Source organism: Pollachius pollachius, assembly GCF_949987615.1.
Source record: "Pollachius pollachius genome assembly, chromosome: 17".
Lineage (NCBI taxonomy): Eukaryota > Metazoa > Chordata > Actinopteri > Gadiformes > Gadidae > Pollachius > Pollachius pollachius.
Window position 1 is genome coordinate 2900275 of NC_136950.1, and position 25889 is coordinate 2926163.

At 46.6% G+C, this 25889-nt stretch overlaps 2 protein-coding genes across 2 annotated transcripts in view; both read right to left on the minus strand.

The window, feature by feature from the left end:
* Positions 1-1671, minus strand: part of LOC307088628 (suppressor of tumorigenicity 14 protein homolog) — a gene marked incomplete at both ends in the record, with an annotated part of 25834 nt that extends 24163 nt beyond the window's left edge. Inside the window, 2 exons of the mRNA XM_079754579.1 lie at positions 375-499; positions 1482-1671. Of these exons, the coding sequence (XP_079610705.1) occupies positions 375-499; positions 1482-1671 (315 nt within the window). The remainder of the gene's footprint in view (positions 1-374; positions 500-1481) is intronic.
* A 2737-nt stretch (positions 1672-4408) lies between these two features.
* On the minus strand, positions 4409-24018 carry tmprss7 (transmembrane serine protease 7; the record flags this gene model as incomplete). The annotated part of the gene is made up of 16 exons (XM_079754580.1): positions 4409-4612; positions 5184-5320; positions 6461-6729; positions 8325-8520; positions 9707-9823; positions 10014-10121; positions 11522-11629; positions 18232-18368; positions 19304-19410; positions 19608-19720; positions 20587-20711; positions 21189-21417; positions 22955-22990; positions 23162-23355; positions 23688-23755; positions 23926-24018. The coding sequence occupies 16 exons, from the start codon at positions 24016-24018 to the stop codon at positions 4451-4453; spliced, it is 2199 nt and encodes a 732-aa protein (XP_079610706.1). The 3' UTR covers positions 4409-4450.
* Positions 24019-25889: the final 1871 nt, after the last annotated feature.

Consider the following 25889-nt stretch of genomic DNA (forward strand, 5'->3'; position numbering starts at 1 on the left):
CTACTACTGCTATAATACTACTACTATACGACTACTGCTATTCTACTATTACATGATTACTACTTTACTACTACTATACTGCTACTACAATACTACCACTATACAACTACAATGCTACTACTTTACTAGTGCTACTATTCTACTACTACTATACTGGGACAGTCTGGTGCTGCTCAAGGCGCTTTTCATTTTCCAGGTTGTTGATTAAATTCTAATTCTTTCCAGCCGAGCTGTGAGGAGGAAGCCCATGAGCAAGGCGACCCAGCATGCACCTGCTGCGGCATAGCATCCGCTGTAGGCAGCATTCCACTGGTCATGACAGGGAGGTCATGTGACTGGGGGGTCATGTGACCGGGGAGGTCGTTCCTACTCACATACTGGCTTAAAGCCTGAGCCTGGAGGTGGAACTGTGGAGAGGCGGGGTCAGCCAGGTCCAATGAGAAGCTCAGGTTTGGAAACTCCACACTGCCGCCAATCAGGAAACCAGGGGAGGGCGATGCTGAGGGGAACGTAAAGAGACTGGTCACACAGGGGGGCCCCTCAACGTTGTGGGGACCATTTCTGTAGGTCTCTGGGTCCCAAACACCCGCCACACACTCAGAGAACTCTGGGTGTTACTGTCAAGCGTCAAGCTGGGTCCTGTAGCTCCATAAACACTGATGACTCACTGGGAGATTAAAGGGTAATTCCGGTGTAAAATGGATTTGGGATATGTTTTGTATGATAACGAGTTGAAACGTTCGTTTTGGAGCACAAAAACCGCATATAGACGCTTTCTTCAGTTGGCTGTTTTTAGCCGATTCTATCAAAACGCTATAAACTTGGAATGATGGGGGCACTGGTTATGGTAAAAACTAAATCGCTATTTTAAACCACTTAAAAGGCTAAAAGTAGCCCGACACTTCTTTGGTAGTATGATAAGGGTCTTAACATATAAAACAAGGCATTGAGAACTTTGTAAGTGTACAGATTGTTTATAAAAAATGACATTTTATACACACAATAGATCACCTGTCGACGCCATTTTGTTTTTAAGACTCGATAGGTAGATTGGCGAACACAGAGCTTGTGTGTTGCTGACGGATGTCACAATCTCTGTGTTCGTCAATCTACCTATCGAGTCTTAAAAACAAAATGGAAATTTAGTTTTTACCATAACTAGTGCCCCCATCGTTCTAAGTTTATAGCGTTTTGATAGAATCGGCTATAAACAGCCAACTGAAGAAAGCGTCTATATACGTTTTTTGTGCTTCAAAACGAACGTTTCAACTCGTTATCATACAAAACATATCCCAAATCCATTTTACACCGGAATTACCTTTTAAGGTCACCACACACAGACAGACAGGAGAGACTCACCAATTAGGGTGTGGGCTGACTCACCTGTTAGGAGGTGCAGGGTGAGGGGGACTCACCTGTTTGGAGGTGCAGGGTGAGGGCTGACTCACCTGTTAGGAGGTGCAGGGTGAGGGCTGACTCACCTGTTAGGAGGTGCAGGGTGAGGACGATGGCAGCGGTGAGGGGGAGGAAGGGGAGGATGCGTGCCGCCCACCAGCCCTGGGACCAGGGGCCACACGCTGGTGTCCGGCCCTTCCCGGCGGGCCCCTGACAGGCCTCAGGCCTGGCTGTCTCGGGGGTCGTCCCAGTGACCCCCTCTTCCTTCAAAGACATCAAATAGCATCCTTTATATGCTTTATTTTAAACGTTTATTTTAAACATAGGAATTATTTGATTGTGTTATTATTAAAATTAAAATAAATGTATAATGTATGCAATATGTTTTAATATTCTAAATATGTAGAGCGTTTACCTATTATCTATGGAATTTTATTCATGGCAACATATACCATAAATGTGATTTACTGGGGGAGGAACATGTTTTGTGAGGAGACGGTCGGGCCGGATTCCTCGAGGGAGGGTACAAAGACGTCGCTCGAGGGGGGTCTACTTTCCCACGGCCCTCGCGCTGCTGCTAGTGTCCAGCATTCAATCAAGTGGCGCGCGCGTACACACACACACACGCACGCACACACAAACACACACTCACACACACACACACACACACACACACACACACGAGTAACACTTTGCTCAGAGAGGGATGGTCAGTTCAGAGAGTAAACACGGATTCCTGTGATCTTGCCACTGATACGGGAATCACTCAACACTTCACCACTCACACGGAATTAGATTTAATTAATATTTTGACTGTAAGAAAAATCGAAAATCAAAACGAGCTGACATGTTACGGTCAGAGTTATTGTAGTTAAAGGGTCAGACAAGAAGGTAGGTTAAAGAAACAGCGGGTCTACCTGTGCAGCAGCCGCAGCAGGGGGGCTTGCAGGAGGAGCCCCCAACGCCTGTCCGGAGACGCTGAACACATGGCAGGTCCTGCTCTGGGGGAGAAGCCTCATGGCGGGGTCCCGCTGAGCTCCGGAGACACGATGCGCCGCGACGTCTCAGTCATAGGAAAGATGAAGAGCGGAAACCCCCGGCGAGCGCTGCTTTGAAGAGGAATAAGTGCAGAAATAGGACCCGAGTGCGGTCGGCTGCGCTGGGAGTTTAGTATCCCCCCTCTGTACCTGGGCGGCAGGTGGGACACGGAGCCCCAGAATGCAGTGCGGCACAATGGGCCCACTATGCACGTGTACAACCCACACTGCTACCCCCGTGCGACCGATATTGTGGGTAAACTTTCCAAATCTCTCTCCACTCTGCGGCCCGCCTGCGAAGGACACTGGACCGGTGATAATGAGGAGAACACCTTGAGGTGAACTCTGCTGACGCTGCAGGGAGAGCCGGAACTCATTTACAGTAGATCTTAAGTTAACACGCATTCCCCTTTTTAGTTTAGGTTTATTACCAATTTAAACAAAGTAAAAAGTGACCAGAGCCAACACACACAATTCAAATTCACTGTCAAATTATTTTATTGAATTATTCTTTCAGAAAAAAAACAAAATGGTCGAATTTCCACGAGCAATAAAGGGCACTTGACATGACACTTTTTTCACAGATTCGACCTGAACATAAACATATCATCACAAAATGTTCTGTTATTGTTATTAACGATAAACATTTCAAAAGTGTAACTTTACTCAAATGTCCCTGGTGACCATGTGCAGACAGGTAAACAACCACTTGTGTTTGTATGTGTGGGTGCTTTTGTGTGTGCAAGAGAGAGAGCGTGTGCGTGTGTGAGAGAGAGTGCATACGTGAGAGAGAGAGAGTTTGCATTATAGTATATTTCGAAGAGAGAGAGTGTGTGTGAGTATGAGGTAGAGTGTGAGAGGGATTGTGTGTGAGGTTGTGTACGTGTGAGAGAGAGAGAGAGAATGTGTGTGTGTGTGTGTGTGTGCAGGGCCTACGGACTGCGGGTGTAAGGTGGACAGGCTTGGGGGGGGCCAAGGCAGAGGGGGGGTCCATGGGAATGAAAAAAACAAAATATATATTTCTTTCTTATTTTCTACTCCCCCCCCCCCCTCAATAATTCTTCCCAGGCGGCTGGTATAGGGGGAATTCGGGGGGCCCATCAGAACCTCTTGTATACAGGGCCCAGAATTTGGTCCTACGGCCCTGTGTGTGTGAGTGTATGTGTGCTAGAGAAAAAGAGTGTGTTTGAGTGAATGAGAGAGAGAGAGAGAAAGAGTGTGTGTGAGAGTGAGTGAGAGAGAGTGTGTGTGTGAGTGTATGTGGGTGAGTCAGAGTGTGTGTGAGAGTGTATATGTGAGAGAGTGTGTGTGTGTGTGTGTGAGTGTGTGTTAGTATACGTGGGAGGCTGAGAGAGTGTGACGTAAACAATTTTTTGGTGAAATGCAGAAGTCTTGTGCGTTTGGGATGACCGTCCACAAGGACCCGGCGTTTTTGGTGGCCGAAAACACACTTTTTTGAAACCAGGTCTCAGGGTGGATACGATAAAAACGGCTGATTTAAATACAGCCCCTTGGTAAATGTAATTACTAACTGCATTAAAAAGTATTTTCAGTTTAACAACTGCTTTCTCCTCCTCGACTGTATGTTTGTATACAGCGTGCAGGCTTGATACGCCTAGTCTTCTTATTTTTTTGGTGGAGAACCAGCGCCACATAGAGGCCTTGTACTACAGAGTTTCTACAGCTAGATGCGTTTTTGCATGAGTCCGTCTTTGCTGAGACATTCCTGAAACGCTGCCAGGGAAAACAGAAGGGAAAAGATAGTTTTCACCCGTATGGACGGGGCCTGAGAAAGTGTGTGTGTGTATGAGAGTGTATATGTGGGCAAGTGAGAGAGTGTGTGTGAGAGAGTGTATATGTGTGAGAGTGTGTGTATATGTTTGAGAGTGAGTGAGAGAGTGTATATAATTGTATGTGTGTGTGTGTGTGTGTGTGCGTGTGTGTGTGTGCGTGTGTGTGCGTCTATATGTGTGAGAGTGTGTGTGTGTGAGAGTGTATATGTGGGAGGCTGAGGGGGGTCAGGTGATGTGCTGGTGGATCCAGGACGTGAGCTTGCTGACTCGGGTGTAGACCCCGGGCAGCCTTGGTCTTCCACAGCCGGACCCCCAGCTCACGATGCCCATGAGGAACCAGCGGCCCCCCGCCGAGGCCTGGCAGGCCAGGGGTCCCCCCGAATCCCCCTGGGGAGACACACACACACACGCATACACACACAGAGACAGACACACACACGCACACACAAATACATTCATACACAGAGACAGAAACACACACACACACACAAAAACATTCATACACAGAGACAGACAAACACACACACAAACACATACATTTATGCACACGCACACACACACACACACACACATGCATACACACAAACACACGTACACACACACACACAGACAGACACACACACATACACACTCACACATATACACAAACACACAGAAACACATACACACACACATACATACATACACACACACACACACAAACTGCATGCAAACGCGTATGCAGATATGCACACACACACACATATGTGGACATAGACATTCCCACACACACACACACAGAAAAATTCTGATTCCTCCACTTGACTAAAATACAAAAAGTTCAGTCACTAAAAGGGTAAAGTCGGAGAAGAGATTCATCCGTTTATCCACCACAGTGTGGGATCCATGGATAGGAACACATGAATATGAGCTGCATGGTGTGGACGCGGGCGTGGCAGACAGACGAAGGGGGGCTCACGTTGCAGGCGTCCTGAGCTCCAGACGGGACCCCGGCACACAGCATGCGAGTCGTCACTGGATCAAACCGCTTCTTACACTCACTGGGACTCAGCAGGCTCACCTGGGCCTTCTGCAGCACGGCCGGCAGCACCTTGTCTGGTCCGGAAGGGGAGGAGCCCACATGAGGATCTGTTCATCTACATTTACATTTAGGGGATTTTGCTGCGCCTTACAACCACTCTTTCTCACATTCACACACCGACGGCGGAGTCAACCACGCAGGACGTCAGCCAGCTCTTCAGGAGCAGTCAGGGGGAGGCGTCTTGCTCAGGGACACACTCGGGGATCGAACTAGCGACCTTCCGGTTACCAGCCAACCCGCTCTACCTCCTGTGCAACTGCCACCCCATCACAGTTAATTTACCTTATTTTGGAATATTTTTTTCTATTCTATTTACTTTTTTCTTGTTTATTCCATTTTCAGTTCTGATCTCTTAACCAAGTTCATCTGCCTCCTTTTCTTCCTCCTTCTTACCGTTTGTTTAATATCTACATGTGAATCTTTAAGTAAAACCTTTTTGTAAATTCTTAGGTTATTATTATTATTAAAGGACTAATATTACAGGGCGTGTGTGTGTGTGTGTGTGACGACCTAGACACACCCACTGTTATTTCAATTGCAAGATAATTTGTACCGTCAAATCATCAGTGTGACATTAAAAGTGTAATTGCGGCGAAATTGAACCCATGGTCTATGTTTTGACATGTATACCCATGTACGTAAGACTGTATCATGGGATGTTTTGTTGGCTATAATCTTGTCTTTTGGGAGCACTCCAGAGAGTTGAAGTGCTGTAAAATCCTAAAGCAACAGAAATATTCCATAAACCACGCTAATACAAATGTTGTTCCGCCACGAAACATGCCTCTGTGGGCCCGTTTCCAACACTACAGTGCCACCTATAAGGATTAATCGTTTAACGCTGAATTACCAAACAAAACAAAAAAAGTATTTTGGTTGTGTAGCATCTTATCCTATCCTATCCTGGGTAACCCTATTGATTTTTGTTTTTTTGCACTTGTTTCTATGAACATCCATACTGTACTGCACTGTACTGATATATTGCTTCTCCTAATTCTGACAAATGCACTTTTTGTAAGTGGCTTTGTAAAAACACAGCGACTACGAACACTAAAGCTAACATTCCAGTGCTCCTATGCTTCCTGAACGTCGGGGGTCCCTGCGATGTGACGTCACCGCGTACAAGCCCTCTACACATCCCAGGGACCACGCACCGTCCTCGGAGCGGTAGCCCCAGCCGGTGACCCAGCAGGGCCTCTGCGGGCTGGGGGTGTAGGACGGGGTGGGCAGGCAGACGGGCTGCACCAGGGGGGCCAGCGAGGCGGGCCAGGGCCTCCGGAGCCGCAGCAGGGCCACGTCGTAGTCGAAGCTGCTGGCGTCGTAGAACTCGTGCACCACGATGTGCTGGATCTCAGCCACGTGCCGCGCCTCGCCCCGCGTCACCATGCCCAGGTGGGCCCTCCACGACCGGGGATCTGCCAGCCTGCGGGGGGACAAAGGTCAGGTTTGGATCTGGTCAAAGGTCAAAAGATGAAAATGTGCTATGTGTTATTTTTTATTGACCAGTTTATTCTAGATCTTTATGCAAAGATACATAGAAATGTAAATACAGAGCTGACTTATCTCTAAATCCGCTGACATGTGTGGAAATTACAGGACCTAACAGGATCTAGACCTAACAGGATCTAGACCTATCGGGAACTAGACCTCAGACGACCTAGACACACCCACTGTTATTTCAATTGCAAGATAATTTGTACCGTCGAATCATCAGTGTGACATTAAAAGTGTAATTGCGGCGAAATTGAACCCATGGTCTATGTTTTGACATGTATACCCATCAAATAAGTTAGGGGCATCGCGAACGCTTCCAAATCTGCATTTCTTAAACACTAATTTAGCTCAAAATAGCACCAAACCCTGCAGTAGCATGATTAGGGTCCCTACACATAAAATGAAGCATCAACAACTTAGCGTACCGGGAGTTTATTAAAAAAGTCTCTATTATATTATTTACGGTAGCAGGTAATCGACTTGTGTGGACTTCCTGGAAACATGGACCTACCGGTAAGGCACAAACTTGGAAAATAGTATTTTTTAATAAACTCCAGGTACGCTAACTGGATTGTTGATGCTTCGTTTTATGTGTAGGGACCCTAATCATGCTACTGCAGAGGTTTGGTGCTATTTTGAGCAATATTGGTGGTTAAAAAATGCATTTTTAAAAAGTTTTCACGGTGCCCCTAACCAATGGCAAAGTCTATACTCGATTAGAAATGAAAAAAGTATCTGGAGAGCTTATTTGACGAGTATACATGCCAAAACAAAGACCCTAGGCCCTATTTTAAAGGTCTGGAACGCAATTGAGAAGCGCCAAGCGCAAGTAGCTTTGTGGGCAGTTCTATGACGATGTCGCTATTTTACCGGCGCAAAAATGACTCTTGCGCCCGGCGCAAATCTTAAAAGGGTTGGTCTGAAGTAGCCTACTTACCCATAGGTGTGGTTTGTGGTTTGGGTGTAAAGTGCAATAAACCAATGAGAGTGCCAGCTCCCATCCCCTTTAAGAGCCATGAGCTCATTTGAGTCTGACGAGTTGATATTTTGACAGTGTCTGCAGTCTCCGGCTCAGTTTATGGCCAAATAATATGGCCTGATTCACACATGGAATAAGGTTTTCTTCCACAACTTCAGAAATACTGAGTCCTCAAATAAATTTCGGCAAAGAAAACTTAACACACATATGATATGCGGTAACTGTGGTTCTATTTAATGATATACGCAATACATTATAAACATTGTTTCTTATCAGTATTGTATGCATTATCGTTATCGACTTGTGTTCCTAATATGCATGTGTCCCCCCGTTAATAGACATTGCCATGGACTGTATTATGCATTACGTGTTTAGTTTGCGTGTATTTAAACAGATGGACGCACACACGCGATCAAGATCATTCCCTAATTTACCGACACGTGGCGCAGGAAGGAAAAGAACGCTCTGTGCCAGTTGCAAACTAGCAACGACAGCTATCATGAGATGATAATGATCATTATAATAGTAAGTTGTTTCACTCCCACCTTTCTTTGCTGAAGCAGTGGGCGGCAGATATCAGCCAATCAGCGGAGAGCACGGAGGCGCCACAGTACAGGTTCCCAGAGAAGAGCAGGCCCACTTGCCAAGGCCACTCCCCCTCCAGAGAGTTGGCTCCGCCCACAATGCGGTCCAGGTTGGAGAACGAGCCCACCTTCCTCACCGGGGAAGGGAGGCCACAGTCTGGAGAGATGACGATGGTGATGATGAAGAAGAAAACAATAGAACACTGTGATGCTGGTTTGCCACTATACAGCAAAGGCCCTCACTATGTTACTGTTTATTAGCAAAATGGAGGCCAAAGGAATGGGTGGGTGGGAGTAATATTTGTGTCTGTTCGTTTACGTGTCTATTGCATGTGTTTGTGTGTGTGTATTTAGGTGTGCTGTGTGTGTGTGTGGGGGGGGGATGTGTGTGCATGTGTGTGTGTGTGTGTGTGTGTGTGCCTTCACCTGGATTGAACCGTGAGAAACCGTGAAAGGACTGAATCATTTGTGACAGACAGGTGGGCAGAAACCTCATTAATAGTAGTAGTTCAATCATACCTGTATGTGTGTGTGTGTGTGTCTGTGTGTGTGTGTGTGTGTGTGTGTGTGTGTGTGTGTGTGTGTGTGTATGCACAGTACAGTGATCACAGATTTTTAACCTGTGATCACTGTCATCAGGTTTTTAATTATGAAACGCCCCTCGGGCTGGGAAATACACACAGCTGCTGATTTGTAAGACCAGACAGGAAGACTATCTCTTTAAGTTGTGTGTGATTAATTGATTAAGCTAGCTGTAGACAGTGGCGTGAACAGGTCCTTGATAGACTCCCTCTTTAAGTTGTGATTAAGCTAGCTGTGGCTTGAACGCAGCACAGCACAGAAGGGAGTAGCGGGCCAGAAGACACAGTCCTTGCCGGGTGGTTTTAAAATGTAAGTAAAGTGTCTTCATGTATCATGAAAATCACTTGAGTAAAATGTATTATTATTATTAGATACTGCATGAAATGTCCTTATTTCAAATAAATACCCAAATTAGTAGAGGTGGCAGTGTTGACCTAGTTGAAATCTATGGGGAAAGTTTAGGAATATGAGTAAGGTGTGTGTGTGTGCATGTGGGTGCGTGCATTCGTGCGTGTGAGTGTGTGTGTGAGTTGTGTGTGTGCGTGCATGCATGCATGTATGTGTGCGTGCGTGTGTGTACTTGTGTTTGTGTGCACGTGTGTTCGTCTCTGTGTGTGTGTGTGCGTGCGTGTGTGGGTCTGTGTGCGTGTGTGTTTGTGCGTGTGTGTGTGTGTGTGCGTGCGTGTGTAGGTCTGTGTGCGTGCATGTGTTTGTGTGTGTGTGCGTGCGTGCGTGTGTGTGCGTGCAGTTCTGGCCCTCACCGCAGTTCTCCTCGTCGCTCCGGTCCAGGCAGTCTGGAATGCCGTCGCACCGCGCATTCTTCTTCAGGATGCAGGTGCCGCTGCTGCACTGGTGGCTGATCCCAGAGCAGCTGGTCTCTGGCCACCAGACACACGAAAACACAGTGACTTGTGTTTTAAGGGGACATTTTGCACACAAATGCAGAGTTCTACTTATTTTCAAACCTTTGCTAAAGAAAACAGCTAAATGGCCGCCGCTGACACCCGCACACACACGCATGTACACATACACACACACACGTGCACACACAGTCCCAGCGGAGCGTACCCTGGGTGCAGTTGAGCTCATCCCGGCCGTTGCTGCAGTCGCTGTGCCCGTCGCAGACGTACAGAGGGTGGGGCGGGCTTGGGCCACCACAGCTCTTACTGGGTGGGGCTGGGGAAACACATCCAAACAAGGATATGGAGGAAGTATTAAATACATTTTTAAAGCGGAAGAAATGATATGAAACACACTACGGTAATGCTGGGTACACACTAGAGCATTTTTTTCCAATTGAGAGACCACACACCTAGCGATAGATTAAGATCCATTTAAGCACATTGTGATTGTGTTTTTTTTAACTGTAATTACCACAAACACATCAACCCAACCAGCTTGAGGAAACACCAACCAGCTTGAGGATTCCTTCAAAATAAGGCGACTAAGAGTGATTTTGAGTGTGAAAGGACCTCTGCCCCATCGTAAGTTCATTCATTCAGTTGGGTGGTTACCCCGCGGCAAGATGGCGGCAATGTTGACGCATGCTTAGAAGCCGATTGCGATATCTAGTCAGTATATACAGTATATCTATGAGGAGGAACTAGCCATGCTAGTCCTTTTTTATGAACAATTTTAACTAAATTGAGAAGCCAGTGGTGGAGTCAGAGTGGACTGAACACTCTGCATTGTGAGGAGGAGCTGGAACCTCTCATTGGCTGCCACGGCTTCTGTTATGATCACCTAATGCAATGTAGGTACCAAGGTAAGTCAGCGTGGCTCCCCATTGGCTGTCTTCTTTCCCACATAACAATCAATTCCCTGCATCCTCTTCTCTCCTCGGGTCTCCCCAACCCTACAGGAAATCGTACTGTAAATATCGAACCATACGACATTTAAATATACTTGCGATTTAGAATTGGTGAGGCCCCCATCGTTCAAACCCCTCTCATCATACCCCCCACCAAAGCAAACCTCGAAAAAAATGGTAAAACCATCAACACAACCAGGCTTTGCTAACCAGAGTCTGACGAAGGGAATTGGGCACAAACTGGGGCTAAATATGCTGTATTGTGTATTAGTCGTCGAGCATTAGTGGTACCAGCTTTAATGATACCAGCATTAGAGATAACAGCCTTAGTGGTACCACAATTAGTAATACCAGCCTTAGTAGTACCAGCATTAGTAGTACCAGCATTAGCAGTACCATCATTAGCAGTAACAGCATTAGTGATACCAGCATTAGTAGTACCAGCATTAGTGATACCAGCTTTAGTAGTACCAGCATTAGTGATACCAGCATTAGTAGTACCAGCATTAGTAGTACCAGCATTATTGATACCAGCCTTAGTAGTACCAGCATTAGTGGTACCAGCATTAGTGGTACCAGCCTTAGTAGTAACAGCCTTATTAGTACCAGCATTACTGATACCAGCATTAGTGGTACCAGCATTAGTAGTGCCAGCATTGGTGATACCAGCATTAGCAGTACCAGCATTAGTAGTACTCTTAATAATAAAACATTTCAAAACAAAGTCAAGTGTAATGATGTGACTGTGGAGGTAAAGCGGCCGTACAGCAGAAGTGCTCGTCGCTCTCGTCCTGGCAGTCATCCAGGCCGTCGCAGCGCTGATGCCTCTCCACACAGAACCCCGTGGAGCACAGGAAGTGGCCCTGATCGCATGCTGCAGGGCGGAGAGAGAGAGAGAGAGAGAGAGAGAGAGAGAGAGATTTTGAGATTCTACAAAAGTTTAGTTATATTACATGAGCATTAAATAAAGTGCAATTTGTGCGTTTCCCTTCATTTAAAAATAAATTATCTTTTAAAAACTTGTGCAAACAGCAAGTCATCTTCCACAATAGAACAGACAATGTTTTTATAGCACCAGCGATTTTTAAAGTGTCCAAATCTCCAATATTCTTATAACAAGTGTACTCCAGCCTCAGCCTAGCCCTGATGTTGCAGAGCCAGACTGTGCGTGAAACCTGTCCTTCTTTGATTTCCCACACGTTTTTTCTACTAATGTAGATTGCCATTTTTTCTTCCCCCTAACCTATTGGTCCACACAGTGGGGAGTTGTTTGCTCAACCCGGCTCGGTTAATGCTCATCACGCAGTTTGCATAGACTGTTATTTTATCAGCCCTGTTCATGGAGAGCTTATTTGGGCAACAGGGAGTCAGCAGGGGGCCTGTCAGCTGTCCCACCACGGGGCTCAGGTGGACATCAGGGAAGGGGTCATTGGGGTCTGGTGAGGCTCTCCCTAGGTTGTGGTCCATCAGAAGGCCTTTTTCTTAATGTTCGGCCTCTGCCTCAAGAGCTCCAGGAGTCTCCCAGCCACTCTGTGCAATTGAAGGCCCAGCAGAGTGCCCAGGGCCTCAGAATTGTCAAGCGCTGGCCCCACAGAGAGTTAGCTCCTTGACACTTTTTATGATTAAAAAGGGCCCATGACTCAAAAATACCCTGATAAAACGGAGGTAAATTTTGAATCAGTTAAAAACAGAGCAGTATCCAGCCCCAGATTAGTTACACGTCTGAGAATGCAGCTGGCCACATTCCTCCATACCAAGTCTGTCGGACCAGACTTTTGTAAAAACTGAATTCTAAAAGTGGCTGTTCTACTGGCCAGATGGATGAAGCCCTCTCTAGATAAAAAACAGCACTCCCTGCGGCACCAACTGCAACCCATCCCAGAAAAAATCCACCCTCTTCTTTTGAATTTGGGCTAGTAAGCCTGAGGGAGGGTCAACACATGCAAGACGGTGCCACAGTTGGGAGGCTACTAGATTATTTAAAACCAAAACTTTACCTCTATAGGACATTTGCGGCAGTAGCCATTTCCATTTTTTAAGTTTACCAACTTTTTCTGTGACGTTCTCCCAGTTCTTCTGGACTATGGTTTCCTTCCCAAGAAAGACACCAAGGTACATTAAACCATCCATCCTCCAGTTCAAATTTTCGGAAAGAACTGGGAGACCGCCACACCATTCACCGACAGCGAGGGCCTCGCTCTTTCCCCATTCAACCCTCACTTCCGATGTAGCTGTAAAGTCACTAATAATACTTGTTAAAATGTCCACGTCTCTTTGGTTCCTAGTAAAAACAATGACATCATCAGCGTATGCAGATAAAACAATGTTCTCATTAAAACCAGGTAAAACCAGACCTTGTAGGTTGCAGCTTATATTGTTGAGGAGGGGTTCTAGGGAGAGTGCATAGATCATCCCGGACAGAGCACAGCCCTGCCTGACGCCTCTACACACTCTAAAAGGAGCACACAGACCGCCTTTGAATTTCAGCACACTCTCAACCTCACTGTACAAAACTTTGATCTTGGCTATGAAACCAGCGCTGAACCAAAATTTCTCCAAAACTTTCAAGAGGAAGTTGTGTCCAAATGCCTTTTCCTGGACTAGGGAAATTAAACCGGTATCAATGTCAATAGACTTAGAGACCTCCAAGACATCCCGAATCAGTTAGACATTGTCTACCATGGACCTGCCGGGCACACAGTACCTCTGGTCCCGATGGATGGACTGCTCCATAGCTTCCCTCAGCCTGTCGGCGAAGGCTTTGGAAAGAAGCTTGTAATCCACATAAAGCAATGACACAGGCCTCCAGTTCTTTATATCCTGAAAATTCCCCTTTTTTGGTAGAAGCGTAATAACTGCTCTACGGCAGGACATTGGCATGGAGCCGCAGGCCAGGCTCTCATTAAAAACATCCAACAAGTCTGCAGATAAAATTTCCCAGTACGCTTTATAATATTCCACTGTCAGACCGTCGATACCTGGAGCCCTCCGCCCCTGCATGCCCTGCAAGGCGGCTGGAAGCTCCTCAATGTGGAGAGGCCTCTCCAGTTGTGTGTTGGTCTCCGTAGAGACCTAAGGTAACCCACTGCAGAACTCCACCAGTGTGTCCTTCTCCTCATACTCCGAAGAGTAGAGGGAGGAATAAAACTCAACGGCTCTTGTTCTTATCTGCCCTGGCTTTGTCAGCTCCTGGCCTGTGTCTGAGAGCAATGTGTGGATTACCCGCCTCTGTCCGTTCTTCCTCTCCAGGCCGAAGAAGAAGCCAGAGGGAGTGTCCATCTCAGAGATGTTCGGGACCTGACTCGCACACCATGTACTTTGGTGTCCAGCAGGTTAGCTAAAGCTAGCTTTTTTTCTTTGAGGATTTCACAGTTTTTGTGCTCCAAAACGACGTTTCAACTTGTTATCATACAAAACATATCCCAAATCCATTTTACACCGGATTACCCTTTAAAACATTACATACAAGCAAGGAATGATCACTAAAACCAGTGGGCATAATTTTACAAAAAAAAAAATTAAAAAAAACATTAAAAACGATCAAGTCTAGCTGATGAGATCCTACTCTCTCTGAGGTGGGACCATGTGTACCTTCGGTAGTCTGCATACATCCTTCTCCACACGTCGAGCAAGCCATGAGAATAGACCAACTGCCTCAGTGCATGTTGAGAGGCTGGATGTGGCTCTGCATGGTTGCAATCTAATGTCGCATTTTCTGTACAATTAAAATCCCCTCCCAAGAATAGAAAATCCTCAGAGTTGCAACTGTTTAATTTATCTGTTATTTTTTCTAAAAACAGCTTCCTCTCTGTACAATTGGTTGGATCATAGACATTTATAAAAACCATAATGACATGCTCCACCTCCATGGAAACTGGAGAGAAACTCCTAGAGAAGAAGCCCACTCCTTCACTGAGATTAGTGTTGTGGCTCAGGTTGGTCTCTTGTAAGAAAAGGACATCAATTTGTTTTGTTTTAAAAGTCTCATAAATGAGTGCCCATTTTTTTTGTCTCCCTTGCTCCAAGTCTTCCCATACTAAAAACGTTAGTGTAGTATAGTATACCAGAAAACCCATACTAAATGCGTTTTCTGGTGCTATTTTGCAGTTTCAGAAACCACTTGCGCCACAAACCAGGAAATACCTGGTTTAAAGTCAGTGGCGCGTTGTTCAGATGCTATTTTAGGGGGCATGCATAATGTCGCTTGTGCACCTCGCGCATAGACTTTGCTTCTCTCATCTACCTAGCCACACATTCTTTGTAAATTATTTGGGAAAGAACAGCTGATACAGCGGTAATAAGTTTTACTTTTAAATCAATGCATCTGCAAACACCGTACAGCACGTACAGGGATGGGATGGGAGATGGGATGGGTGGGATGGGAGCTGGCACTGTCATTGGTTTATTGCACGTTACGCCCAAACCACACCTACAGGTAATTAGGCTACTTCAGACCAACCCTTTTTAGATTAACGCCGGGCGCAAGTCATTTTTGCGCAGGTAAAATAGCGACACCGCCATAGAACCGGCCACAAAGCTACTTGCGCTTGGCGCTTCTCACTTGCGTTTCAGACCGTTAAAATAGGGCCCTACGTCTTTCATCAAGGGAGACCCAGACAGGATCTTCTTCATCGGTGAAACAGTTTTTCCATGGCTAGACAGCTCTCTACTGAGGTACTCGTCAGTAACGAAAGGGGGGACATTAAATAAAGTTATTACATGGGTCTTCTCAATGCCGTGGAATGCTCCGTTACCTTGCATGGGCCCTTTACAACTTCCGGCGTTGAATTATATTTGATAATTCAAGTATAATTGACCCCTGTCAAGGAAAATAAAGGATTTTTTGCCTATAATGACATCTTTGGTATCACTCCATGAGTAGGCCGGTAACTTGTCAACCCCAGCGTCTTTGGTTGCTAAGCAACGTCAACGTCTTTGGCGGACTATTTCTCTGCTGATCAACACTACGAATGCTGGTAACAAATAAATTGTAAAAAGACACACCATGTGAGGTTATTTTTTCGTTTTGGCAAGTAGCCGTGTAATAAGCAGGATAATGGATAGAACGTCGCCGGTCATTATCGAAAATAAGCCCCTTCAGGGCGAAGCAAGACACCTCTGATTTTCCTGATAATGACCGGCGTTCTATACATTATTCCTTACTTATTCTTGTTGCCGGCTGCATCAGCGGCAGCACCTGCACAAACATTCCATTCACCGTGAGACCCCTCTCGATGACGCGGTTCACCTTCTCCACCTGGTCCATTAAGAGGACTGGCAATGTTCATCCGAGCAGCCGACTTCACGCTGATATGCCCGACTACCTCTGCCACAGCCAGCCCAATGTCCTCAACGCTACACACCACCTTTGATGCCACCGAAGACGCCGACCAGCGATTACGCCGGCAGGCACAACCCCACACACAAAACACCTAAACTCACAGAAAACAAGTGTCAATAAAATAACTTTCACCAGTGCACTCCCATTAAATTATAATTCATTACAAACAAAAATTGATCGAGATTGAAACGCACACGCTCCTGACTCACTCACACTACTCACTCCGAGCATGCACCAGAGAGAGAGAGAGAGAGAGAGAGAGAGAGAGAGAGAGAGAGAGAGAGAGAGAGAGAGAGAGAGAGAGAGAGAGAGAGAGAGAGAGAGAGAGAGACAGAGGGGGAGAGGGAAAGAGAGAGAAAGAGAGAAAGAGAGAGAGAGAGACAGAGAGAGAGAGAGAGGAGGGAGAGAGAGAGAGAGAGAGAGAGAGAGAGGCGCACACAGAGAGAGAGAGAGATCAGAGAGAGTATTTGGCACATTTGAAAGATTGCTATTTGTCCCTTAACAGAGACTACACCATGGCAGAACACCTGACCACCGTGACCGACCAGAAAACTGAGGAAATCCTTGACCAGATACAGACTCAGCGAACACAGCCTGGCCATCGAGAAGGGACGCCACAGACAGACCTGGCTCCCAAGAGAAGACAGACTGTGCTCCCACTGCACACACAACCAACGAGAGACAGAACTTCACTTCCTGACTTCCTGCCAGTCATACAAAGACATCAGGAATACACACTTCCCACGGATTACAAAGGCATGCAAGGACTTCAAAGACACTCCAGATGCTCACAAACTGCCATACCTGTTGGGAGAAATACAACAATGTGCGAACGCAGCAGCAAGATTCGTCACCTGTTGTGATGAGAGAAGGTCCTGAAACTCCCCATAGACTCATCCCCCTGAACTCACTCTTCAAACAATAATTGCACTATTGCACACATCCTCCATAATGTAAATACTGTGGATTTAGAGTGAATCTTTAATTTATCTGTTTATACGAGATACTGTAATTTTCGTAATTTTTTATAATATCGCACATTTTACTTTTAAGTGTTTTTGTAGTGTAACATTTGATATGTATAGATATTTTGTATTTAATGACTTATACTTATTATTATAATATATACCTTACCTTTTTACTTTTTATTTTATAACACTGTTTATTTTATTGTTCACCTGCCATTAATGCAAATGCATATTTCTCAAGCCAATAAATCTTTTTTGAACTGAATTGAGAATTGAAAATTGAGAGAGGGAGAGAGAGAGAGAGAGACAGAGAGAGGGAGAGAGAGAGGGAGAGAGAGACACACACACACACACACACACAGTGAAAGGAGGGAGAGAGAGACACACAGATAGAGAGGAGGGAGAGAGAGACACACACACACACACTCAGAGACAGAGACAGATAGAGATTGAGTGAGTGAGTGAGTGAGAGAGAGAGAGAGACACACACTTACACACACACACACACACACACACACACACACACACACAAACACAAACACAAACACACACTCACACACACACAAACACACACACACACAGGGAAATAAATGTGAGAATGTGAGTTCCAGACCGACAATCCCACATCCCGCAGTATTTATAATAGTATTTGCATGCGTGTCTGAAGGCAAAAGTATACCACTCCAACTCCGTAATCCGTAATCTGACTCCGTAACTACGGCGACCCCTCGAGTATTCGAAGTGGTCCGCCGGGGTGTCAGATACTCAATGCAATTCGCCGCCTGATTGATCTTATGTGATGACTACTAACGATGTAAATAAACTTCGAAAGCTTTTCAAATCTTTATTGGTGTTTTATTGGTCATTAATGTGCAAAGTAAACAAGGTGCAAAGTAAATGAGGTGCAAAGTCAAAGCGGGAAAAGTGGTTCCGGAAATGATGTTGTTCCAGGACAAATCACAGCCCTTGCCGTCTCTCTTGCGTCGACGGATTGTTAAAAAATATTGGATGCGCAGGAAGAGCTACGGAGGGGGTCTCCGACAGGGTCTCCGGCTACGGAGAGGGCTCGCCGTGTCTACGTACAGCACTTTACGGAGGAGTATAAACCAGCCTTAAGGTAGCATTAGCATGTTTAGCATGCACCCCAAGCCCCCCCTGTGTGCTCACGCTGGCTGAGGTTGTAGCTGCCGTATGCTGCCTGGAAGGGCATCTGGGCCTGGCGCGAGCTGCAGCGGAACTCCACCTCCGGGCTGGGGTGGGAGATCCGGAACACCGTGGAGTAGCCCACGTAGCTGCCACAGAATCTGGGGGAGACACACACACACACACACATGACCACACACACACACAATCACACACACGACCACACACACAGACACACACACACACACACACACACACACACACACACTCACACATGACCACACACACAATCACACACACACACACATACACACACACACACACACACACACACACACACACATCACAGACACACGTGATCACACATACACACACATACACACACACACACACACACACGTGATCACACACACAGACACAGACACCCACGAACACACACCCCCCCACACACCCCCCCCACACACACAAACAAACACACACACACGTGTGATCAAACACACACACACACACACACACACACACGTGATCACACACAAACAGACACACACACACACACACACATATGATCACACACACACGCACAGGATAACAATCACTCAAAGTCTTCTGGTAGACAATCTAACTGACTTTTAAGCAACACTTTAATGTATAGATATGTATTTTTACATTAATATATTTTATTTATTGTGTTTTATTTTATCTAAGAATACTGGTATTGTTTTGTAAAATGCTTTTGCTCATACAGCAAAAGCAGTATTATTAGTTTTGTTATTTGCTGTTCAAAGCCGTTGATACTGCTGCATTGAAGTACATCAGGAATCAGCCAATGTTCAGTCATCGGAACATGTGACCGGCGTTTAGCTGTTTGCTCAATCAACCTGAACACTGATTGGGTCACAAAGTCCATGTGGGCGGGCTCAATGTCACAACCACCAATCAGACTGATCGTCGGGATCATCCCTTCTAGAAGTCGCTAATCAAATCCTGAATAATCGATACCCAGCCCCCAATAGCATATTAGCCACGGTTAAGGGGTCCCCGTGCCTGGGGAGTGTCCGTGTGCAGCTGTGCGTTTGAAACGTGGGTACATACGTACATGAGTTGGTTGACCCTCCACCAGCCGTGTGTGCAGGGCTTCAGGTCCTTGGGTCTCAGGACGTAGTTGTGGAACTTCAGGCTGACGCCCAGAGACGGGCTGGGGGTCTGACAGAGAAACACACACACATCTTATCAGAGATCACAGGCATGTGGGCTGTATGGGATTGTGTTTGAGTGGTTGAGTGTGTGTGCCTGTGTGTGTGTGTGTGTGCGTGTATGTTTGTGTATGAGTGTGTGTTTGCATGTATTGTGTGCGCATGCGTGTGCGTGCATGCCAGTGCGTTTGTGTGTGCGTGAGGTACCCCAAACAGCCAGGTGCAGATGCATTTGGGTGGCAGCAGGCTGGGGTGGAAGGGGCTGTAGATGTGCCCGGTGTAGCCGGCGCCCTCCTGGGTCTCAACGTGAGACAAACACGCTGACACACACACATCGTCAGCACCAGAGAAAGAGCTCAACTGTCTCACCCATTAGATGATCTAAAGCCATTTACAATCACTGTAGAGAGGAGATCAGACATGGAACGCGTTCCGCTTCACCGCAGGTCTTTGGTCTATGATTTTCCATTAAAGGGGTGATATCATGCTTCTTTAGGGTTAATAATTGCATTTGGGTGTACTTGGGATTCAGTACTAGAATCAGATCACATGCCTGTAAGTTAGAAATACTAATTTCATCTTCATTCAAAAACTGTCTGTTTTGTATCATGTCGCTTTAAGGCCGGCAGGACTTCCACTCTGTCCTCTGTCTGACGTCACACTGTTATGGACCGAAAGTCTGAGCGAACAAGGGGCTGTTTCACACACTTATTGAGGGGCGTTCTCGCTGGGTGCGCATACTCCCCTGGCTGGGACTTTTTCTAGCTTAGCAGACGAAAAACAAGTATATATACGTCATACAGCGGTCTAAAGCACGTATACATACGTCATACAGCAGTCTAAAGCACGTATACACACGTCATACAGCGGTCTAAAGCACGTATACATACGTCATACAGCGGTCTAAAGCACGTATACATATGTCATACAGCGGTCTTAAGCACGTATACATACGTCATACAGCGGTCTAAAGCACGTATACATACGTCATACAGCGGTCTAAAGCAAACGGAAAAGGCTAAAAAGCACGATATAAGCACGACTTTAGGGTGCCAGAGTGGACCCACGTGGTCAGAGGTCAGTTCGGGGTCAGGGCACCCTGCTCTAGAAGTTTGGGTGGAACCCAGTGACCTGAACAGGGAGTCCACCATCCGGCCCCTGCACCGCTACAGAGGAGCCCACTCACTTTCCTCCGCCACGGCCTGGAAGTGGCCCCTGAAGCTCTTGGTCCCAGGGGCCAGGCGGAAGGACAGCAGCATGACGTTGGACGTGGACACCAGGTAGAGGGGGCCGGTCACCGGGTCACACACCCTGTAGGGGTCACCATGGGTCACCAGGGGTCACCAGGCATAGTACAATAGTGTACCGTTTACAATCGTCCATTGTGTTGTCAAAAAAGATACTCAGGCTTTCCAAAATCAATAGCCTTTTGCGGATCATTCATCTAACCTGTCTTTGATACAGTGAAAACACTTCATACGAGTGGGAATCAAACCCCAATGCCTTGCTCTGGAGCTAGCCAGGAACACAACAGCACCAAATATATTGTATAGGCAGGACGTAGGTGAGCTAGCTAACAGTAAGATATGCATGTTTCATGTGGATACCTTCCCTTATGTACATTTCTAGATGCACCTTTTATTTATTCACACAGATACATTTTCAATAATTTTTCTTGCATGATTTTAGAGTTTGTCACAGAGCATTGTTATGAAACAACCTCCTCCTGATCCAATGAAAGAGTCTGAGGAAGAGGAGGGTCCCGGCCCCCCTTGAAGGGGGTCTCACCTGTGCAGAGTGCGCCCCCTCATGGGCAGCAGGGAGTCGTACACCGTCAGGGCGTCGCCCACACAGTCGGAGGGCTGGATGAGGAAGGAGCTGATGGTGAGGCGCACCACCGAGCCTGGCGCCGAGGTCAGCTTGATGTGGCAGCTCACGCCGCCCCCCGAGGGGTCCAGCTCCAGGGGCACCGAGGTCCCAGGGAGGGGCGCGTACGGCTTGTCCACACACTCCGAGCCTGGAGGAGAAGGGAGCACACTCTGTCTAACTGGGGCTGGAGGAGAAGGGAGCACACTCTGTCTAACTGGGGAATGCAAGATGCATTTAGGTGCTATGCATTAAGATTCCATATCATGCTTTTCTAGGGTGAATGATTGCATTTGGGGGTACTTCTAGAATAAGGGTACATTCCTGTATGTTAGAAGTACCCCTTGTTTTTCTCACACTGTTTATTTCTAAAAAAAACAATTTCAGCGTCTTTCAAAAACGTTCTGTCTTGTATCATGTAGCTTTAAGGCCCCCCAACCGAGTAGCCCGGTCTGCTGTGATTGGTCAGCACGCCAGCTCTTTTGCAATTAGTCGAACACTTTCCGCGCGTCTGCAAATTCAGACCCCCGAGAAGTTATAAACATTGCGGGAAACCGGGAGGCGGGACTTCTGCACTTTAGCACCGCCCACTGCCATCTGACGTCACACAGTTACGGAAGTAAAGTTTGAGCGCAAGCGAGCTGTTTCACGCAGTAACACTCGTTGTTGATGGGCGCGAATACTCAACCTGGCTGGGACTTTGATTTTTCTAGCTTTGCAGACGTAAAACATGTATACGTACATCATATAACTGTTTAAAACAAAGGGAAAATTAGAAAAATAATGATATCACCCCTTTAAGTTAACATGTATGCTGACAAGTCACAGGTAAGTTGTGTGTAACTTACATAGTTAGCTACAATCACATGTCAGTTGCGGTAAATTACATTGTTTGCTTCAATCTAGGTCAACCAGACGTCACAATTTTAAATTGTGTGTCCCGAGTCGGGAAACGTGGCTTCCACCAACTAAAGTCCGGTTTCCACCAACCACTATGAAATGTCCCCTTTTGTCTGCGATAACATTGCCAAAAGTTTCAACAATGTGAGGGCATACGCAACAGAGACGTTCGCGCATTTCAGAAGCAGAGAGATTCCGTACAAAAATATGTGTCTAATTTGTCAGTTTGCCATGAGTCTGCCTGGCGCTAATGCTCCCGTTGAACTGATCTTTCCATAATGAACAATACTGGGACTGACGAGAGTATCAGCATGTCCATTCCCACATTAAAGGCGTTGCTTGTTGCACAGGCCTTTGATGAATAATATCTGCGTGTATGACCTCACATGCACGCACACTACGGTCACGCAGAAAGTGTCCCGGTTTTAGTTTCAGGAAATCTGGTCATCCTACTACAATCCTATGTCAGATGCGGTACGTTCCATTGTTTGCTACAATCCCATGTCAGATGCATGTAAGGTGCAAGTAAGTTGACTTTAAGTTACATAATATTTATGCAAGTCACATTTAACTTGCATGTTTGTGAGTTAGTGTGCATGCAGGTGACTTATGTATAGGTGCTTTCCTCAAGGAGGCCTACAAGAAGGATATGAACATTGGGTTTCGAACCCGGAACCTTTCAGGGTTTTCGGAATTTCCAACACCTTAACCACTTCTAGACTATCCAATAATTATTGATCTAGTTCCGATACATTATGACACAGTTTCCATACAAACACTGTTCTGACCTGATGATGTTGATGTGTAGTCGGAGCGCTGGGCAGCTGAGGGGACATTAACAGTCATAACACACAGACACACAAATGTTTATATATCTAGCACACGTCATTGACCCACACACATTAACAATCAATAAAACTCCTTATATATCAAAACACATGTCATGATCCCAAACACACACACACACCGTACACCACACCCACCCCCCCACTCACCGTTGATGAGGATGGACTCGATGTCGACAGGCAGGTCCAGCAGGTAGCCCACCGAGGTGCGGTTCTGCAGGGTGGTTAGCACCGAGTCCCGGAGGATGGCCCCCACACACTCCTCACACACGGCGGGGCTCTTGAGCTGGGGCACCTCGAACACCATCCAGAAGTGGACCAGCACCCCGCCCAGGTTGTTGTTGCTGGGCAGGAGGACAGGACAGAGGAGAGGCTTTCACCTGATTGGCTGTGACCACCACAAGCTTTCACCTGACTGGCTGTGACCACCACCGGGCTTCACCTGATTGGCTGTGACCACCACAGGGTTTCACCTGATTGGCTGTGACCACCACAGGATCGATTTAGTTCAAACAAACATAAAAAATGCTGAAGATTTGACCATGGTTTCCAGAAACTGTCGATAGGGTTCAAATAATTCATATGAATGGAATGGTAATCAGTATATATGATGTTTTGATAAATAGCAATAGGATTGAAAGTCCATATTTCAGTATTTAGCCGTATTTCAGTGTACCTGAGGTCTGAAATGACAGCTTGCTTGTAAAGTTTCGCCACTGATGACCCTCTGTACACGTTGCTCAGCTGCAATAAATCAGCAAAAATAATAAGATCAATTACACACACGCACACACACACACATGCACACACACACACACACAGATGTACTGTGCAATATATTAATTAAGAGTACGGTACATTTCTGAGCATTCAAAACCAACTGGTCGAAGGTTTATTGTCACTGCAGTGCATACCACTAGTTCTATCTTCTTGGCCAAGGACAGGAACTCAGTGGAGTCTGAGTGGCGATACTCAGGGATGAACTCCTCATTCTCCACGCGGATCATCCCCGCAAAGTACACTCCGTTGTTGCTCTCCCTGCGGACTGTGGAGGAGTCGGAGAGGGCAAAGGTTAAGAAGTTAACTGAATAATATATCCACCAGCCTGCGGTGTGTTGACCAGTGATGTACGGCGGGACAGACATCAATGGCGGTTCAAATATAGACTCCTGATGAAGCTAGATAGACTCCTCTGAACCAACAATGCTGCATGAGAGATGGGAGAGATTTCATATTTATTTTTATACGATTATTCATCACGTATTTTATCCAAAGCGATGTTTGTATTTCTTCTCCATACATCATTAATCAGGAGAAGTTAAGGGGTTAGGATATCGTGCTCAAGGGTGTCTGGTAGACGGCTGGGATTCAAACCCAGAAGCTTTTGGCTAGTAGTCCAACACCGGATCCACCACTACTGAAACTAATCAGGAGGCCATGAAAATAGCGACGTGAGGCTGCATGTTGCCAGGGATGGCTCCTGTCGAGGTGACATTGAGCAAGACACCTCACCCTAGTGCTGCACACCGCCGGCAGTGTGTGGATGTGTGTGAATGGGTAAATTAGGCAGTATTTTAAAGCACTTTGAGTGGCCAATGGTTAGAAAAGCGCTGTATGCATGCAGTCCATTTACCATAACAGAAACTTGTTCTAAATCAAAAATATGATTTCAATAATTCCTTGTTATTGAATAAGTCTTGGTTCTTGGCTCCACACTGTCCCTGTCCTGCTCCCGTAGGATGGCCTCACTAACAGAGCGCCTGGCTCCTCAGGGGAACACCTACATGTGAAGACCCAGAGCAGCGCCCAGACGGTCACCACCACGGCGAATACCACGGCCGTCACCACCACCACCAGGTAGGGGTATCTCCACAGCCCCGGCCACAGCTCCTCGAACCTCTTTTTCCGGCTCCTCCTCTTGCGGCAGTGCCGGGTGTGGTGGTACTTCCTGCGTACCTTCTGCAGCGTGTGGTCGACCGTGGCCACCTCCACCGACACGTCCGCGACCTGCAAGGGACGGGGGCGTGTCCTCGCCGCGGGACACACAGACACATTTCAATGTTGTTAACGCCTGACTTCTATCCACCTTGACCTTTGTGAGATGGCCGTTAGAACAGATTGGGACGGGGGTTAATGGTGCTGAAGTGAGTGGCTGATTGAATGACCTCCTCTTAAGTACCTAACCCCACCCCCCAAAACATGCATGCCAATGGTCCTTGCTATGGAATGGAGCACTTAGGAACACACACACACACACACACACACACACACACACACACACACACACACACACACACACACACACAACAGCTTGTGCACTATAGGGTATATTTCTCCAACAGGAGCTCCGCTATTGTCTATCGTACTGTTATCAATCGAGCTCATCTATGCTGGCTGCTGGTGTCCATTTCAGTACAGTAGACAGTATGCAAATTAGCCGAGAGGGTCTTTTGTGTGTGTGTGTGTGTGTGTGTGTGGGGGGGGGGGGGGGGGTCAGACGGATAGAGTGACGTGGATTAAAAAAGGAAAGCGTTGTTCACTCCAGGTCCTCGTATCAAAGGACCTGCGAGGCGGCTTCAGCTAAAATTCTTCTCGTGTGCATGTGGGTCGTGAAATATTGCTGATTAAAAAGTTGAATACTATATAGGTTTGTGTGTGTGTGTGTGTGTGCGTCTTTGAACGCGTGGTTGTGTGTGTGTGTCTGGTGTGTGTGTGTGTGTCAGGGGGTTTGTCAATGTGCATGTGTGCTTTGTAAATGCGTGCATGTGTGTGTGACCGTGTGTGTGTGTGTGTATGTGTAAGCCCGGGACCCATCAGATGTAGGAGCACTAACACTCATTAAGTTACCAGGTACGTATACATTATTAATCAGTGTCAT